General features: G+C 32.0%; 1 protein-coding gene across 1 annotated transcript in view; it reads left to right on the forward strand.

Moving 5' to 3' along the window:
- Positions 1-3954, forward strand: part of SLC4A1AP (solute carrier family 4 member 1 adaptor protein) — a 20875-nt gene that overhangs the window by 8209 nt on the left and 8712 nt on the right. The window contains 3 exon segments of the mRNA XM_006910342.3: positions 1355-1515; positions 2264-2333; positions 2706-2892. Of these exon segments, the coding sequence (XP_006910404.1) occupies positions 1355-1515; positions 2264-2333; positions 2706-2892 (418 nt within the window).

The raw sequence follows: 3954 nt of genomic DNA on the forward strand, positions 1-3954 counted from the left end.
GGAAAGAGTAGCTCACAGGATTGAAGGAAGGATTGTATGAACTGGGGCCTTAAGTTTTGGAACAAGATCTTAGTCCTACCAAACCAGAACTCAGTATTACCAGGACGCATATAAGCTATGTGCGAATGTGTCTGTGAGCAAGTCTGTCTCAGGAGTGTGGATATATTCTTAACCCCATGAAAAATCTGGAAGCTTACAGCCCTGGATTTATATCCTGTCACTTTAATAACCTCCTTGGAAAGAGAAACTCTTTTTTCCCTATATCTACATATAAACATGAGGGAAGAATTCTTATTGATCTGGCTTTCATCACATGACTTTCCCAATCAATGGAATGGGGGAGTTTTCTACAGGAAAAGGGGTACTTTTACTATAACAAGAGGAGTAAGATGGTGTAGGGTAGACAAAAATCTAACAGCTTCCATAGTTGCATAGATTTTCACTGTTACAAGTAAGTTGCATTGATATCAATAGAATAAATTCCTAGATGTGGAATTACCGGTTGAATGTATTTTTAATATTGACAGATGTTGTAAGACTGAACATCCAAAAGATTATATCGGTGTACATTCTTACCAACTGTTTGAGAGTCCATTTTCCTAATTCTTTGCCAAATTGGTTATTATTAGCCTTTTTATGCTTTTTTTTCCCCTCTAGTCTAATAGGTGAGAAGTGGTTTCTCATTGTTTTGTGTTTTTTTTTTTAATTATTTTTAAAAAGTTTAACGTTTTCAAATATTTTTTACCATTTATATTTCTTTTACTATGAACTGCTCTGTTATTCTTTTTGAAATTTTCTTTTGGATTATTGGCCTCTTCCTCATTTGTTTTTTTCCTTTTTTACTCATTGATTTTTAAGAGCCTTTTGCTTATTAAATTAGCTTTGTTTTAACTTTTTATTGTGGTAAAATATGCACAATATAAAATTCGCCATTTTAAACATTTTTAAGTGTATAGTTCAGTGACATTAAATACATTCACATTGTTGTGCAGCCATCACTATTGTCCATTTCAGAATTTTTTCATCATCCTGTGTCGAACCTTTGTACTCATTAAACACTAACTTCCTATTCTTCCTCCCTCTCGGTCCTTTGTAACCACTGTTCTAGTTTCTATGATTGACTACTCTAGTTTCTTATGTTAGTGGAATCATGCAATATGTGTTCTTTTGTGTCTGGCTTATTTCACTTAGCAAAATGTCTTCCAGGTTTAGTCCTTTGTTTTTATATGTAGTTTGGCACATCATTGAATCCTATCTTTTAATAATTGATGGTGTATTTTAAGCTTCTTTTCTACTTGCCTTCTTTTCTTTTTTTTAAACTTCTTTTATTATCATTTATTTTACATACTTCTAGTATCTCGGAAAAGGAAAGCCAAGAACTGGGAAGATGAAGACTTTTATGATAGCGACGATGACACATTTCTTGATCGGACTGGTCTGGTTGAGAAGAAGCGTCTGAACCGAATGAAGAAGGCTGGGAAAATTGATGAGAAGCCAGAGACCTTTGAATCACTGGCAAGTTTTATTTATAGAAGTAACTGTGGTAGTTTAATTTTTTTAAATAAAATAATGTATTTAAATTTTTATAATTATAATTTTTAAAGCAGTACCATTGAAATCTGGTACTGAAGTATAACTTTTGTGATGTGTAAATTTGATGGTAAGAAACAACTAGTCTTACAGGAGTTGGAAAAAAGTTTGGCTTGCTGCTAGAGACTATCCACCTCAAGATGGATATTGGTGTGTTCTTTACATATGATATTACTCCCCAAAAAGGAAGGAAAAAGTTCAAATTAGGACCTTCTGAGATGAAATGGACTTCAAGCTTCTGGCAGTCAAAAATTGTGAAAGGAATTTCGAGGAGTATAGTTTGATAACAGTCTTAAACAATATATCCTTCATGAAATTATCATAAGGTAGCAGGTGTTTTCACTATAGTAAGTTGTATTCAGAACTTAAAACATTACCTGGCATCTATCCTTTTGATTTATCATTAAAAACAAATACCTTGAGCTTTTCTTTTGAGTAAAATAAAATCTGTATTCTATACATTCATTCTGTTTAATTCTGAGCCCTTTAATTCAGAAATTAATTCAATTAGAATTAAATAAATGAAAATGTTAACTCCATAAGGAACAGATTTAACTGAACTCTGAATTAATCCTCTTAAAATTTATAACAGTAGTGAAAATAATAGGACAAAGCTACCATTATTTTGAAAGAAGAAAAACATTTGCTAAACCTGTTAATTTGGATGTTTCAGGTTGCGAAGTTAAATGATGCTGAAAGGGAACTCTCTGAAATTTCTGAGAGACTGAAAGCCTCAAGTAAAGGTAAGGAAATGACTCAAACATTAATTGAGCATCTACCATATGTAGCGCACTATGCTAGGTACTGGGCTACATTGGTTAATAAAATACATCGTAAAAAATATGAAGCCTTTCTAAGAAGCAACATAGCATTTTGAAACTAAAAAGAACATAAATTATTTGATGTAACCTGTTTATTTAATAGATGAAGAGAATGAAGCCCATTGAGGCAAAGTGACGTCCTACAGTCTCCCAGCTATAACCTGTTTCCTTATTCCTAATATCAGTAATGTCCTTTGTCCAGATCTGTGTTAGTGACTTTTCTGTTGAATCTGTGGCTGAATTTTAAAACATTTGAGGCCATTTTCTAAACATATATCTTCCCTTTTTTGATAGCTCTATCAGAATCACCATCTCAGGATTCTTTAGATGCATTCATGTCAGAAATGAAATCAGGGAGCACATTAGATGGTGTATCACGGAAGAAACTTCACCTGAGAACTTTTGAACTGAGGAAAGAACAACAGAGACTTAAAGGGTTGATAAAAATTGTAAAGCCAGCAGAGATTCCAGAACTAAAAAAGTAAGTCAGTCTTAATTATACTTGGAATTTTATTTAAAAAAGCTTTTTTTCATGTATAATCACTATTTATTTAAAATTATCGTCTGATTTTGGAAGCTAAGCAGGGTCAGGCCTGGTTAGTACTTGGATGGGAGACCACCTAGGAAGACCAGGGGCTTTAGGCATTAAAAAAAAAAAAAAAAGAAAAAGAAAAAATAAAAACTAAAAAAGAAAAATTAAAAAAAATTTTTTTCAGTTACAGTTGACATACAATATTATATTAGTTTCAGGTGTACAACATAGTGATTAGACAGTTATATAACTTCCGAAGTGATCACCCCAATATATACTTGGAATTTTAAATGAGCATCTTTTGCACAGATAACATTTTATATTATATCTTTATCTTCTTTGGTAATCATTTTTGGTTAGAAATAGAATATAAGCAGCCCTTTAAAGGGCAGAAGACAGTGGTTTCATAGAGTAATTAAAAACTCATTTCGTTTGTGAAATATAGATTGCTACAGGATTTTTAGATAAAACTATGTTGATTCCGCTTTCATTGGAAGGCTCTGAGTTCTTTAATTCATCTTTTAGTGCAGGGTACACTTCTTTAATGAGCAACATGTGCAAAAGGCTAATTTCCCTAATATACAAAGACCAAAGAATGATAAGTAGACAACCATCTGCCCAAGAGAAAAACAGGCAAAGGATGTCAACTGACAGGTCACCAACAAGGAAATACAAATAAAAAGATGCTCAACCTCACTCATGCTAAGAGAAATACAAATACAATTTAATGCTATTTTAATCTATGATTTTAAAACAGATGAAAAATACGACTATAGATTGTCATTTTAACACCAGTATCTGTCATTCCTAAGAACCAGTTGACAACTATTTAGTATACTCTTTTTAAAGTGTGATTTCTTCCTTTAAAAAGGGAGAAAGCATAATCCCCTGAAGTTGATTCTATTGTTAACTCTGATTTTTGGGAAATTATTGGAAGAGATTAATCCACATTCATTTGTAGACATCTAGAAGATTTTTTAATAATTTGCAAATAAGATTTTGAAACTAATT

Source organism: Pteropus alecto, unplaced genomic scaffold, assembly GCF_000325575.1.
Source record: "Pteropus alecto unplaced genomic scaffold, ASM32557v1 scaffold61, whole genome shotgun sequence".
Taxonomy (NCBI): Eukaryota; Metazoa; Chordata; class Mammalia; order Chiroptera; family Pteropodidae; genus Pteropus; species Pteropus alecto.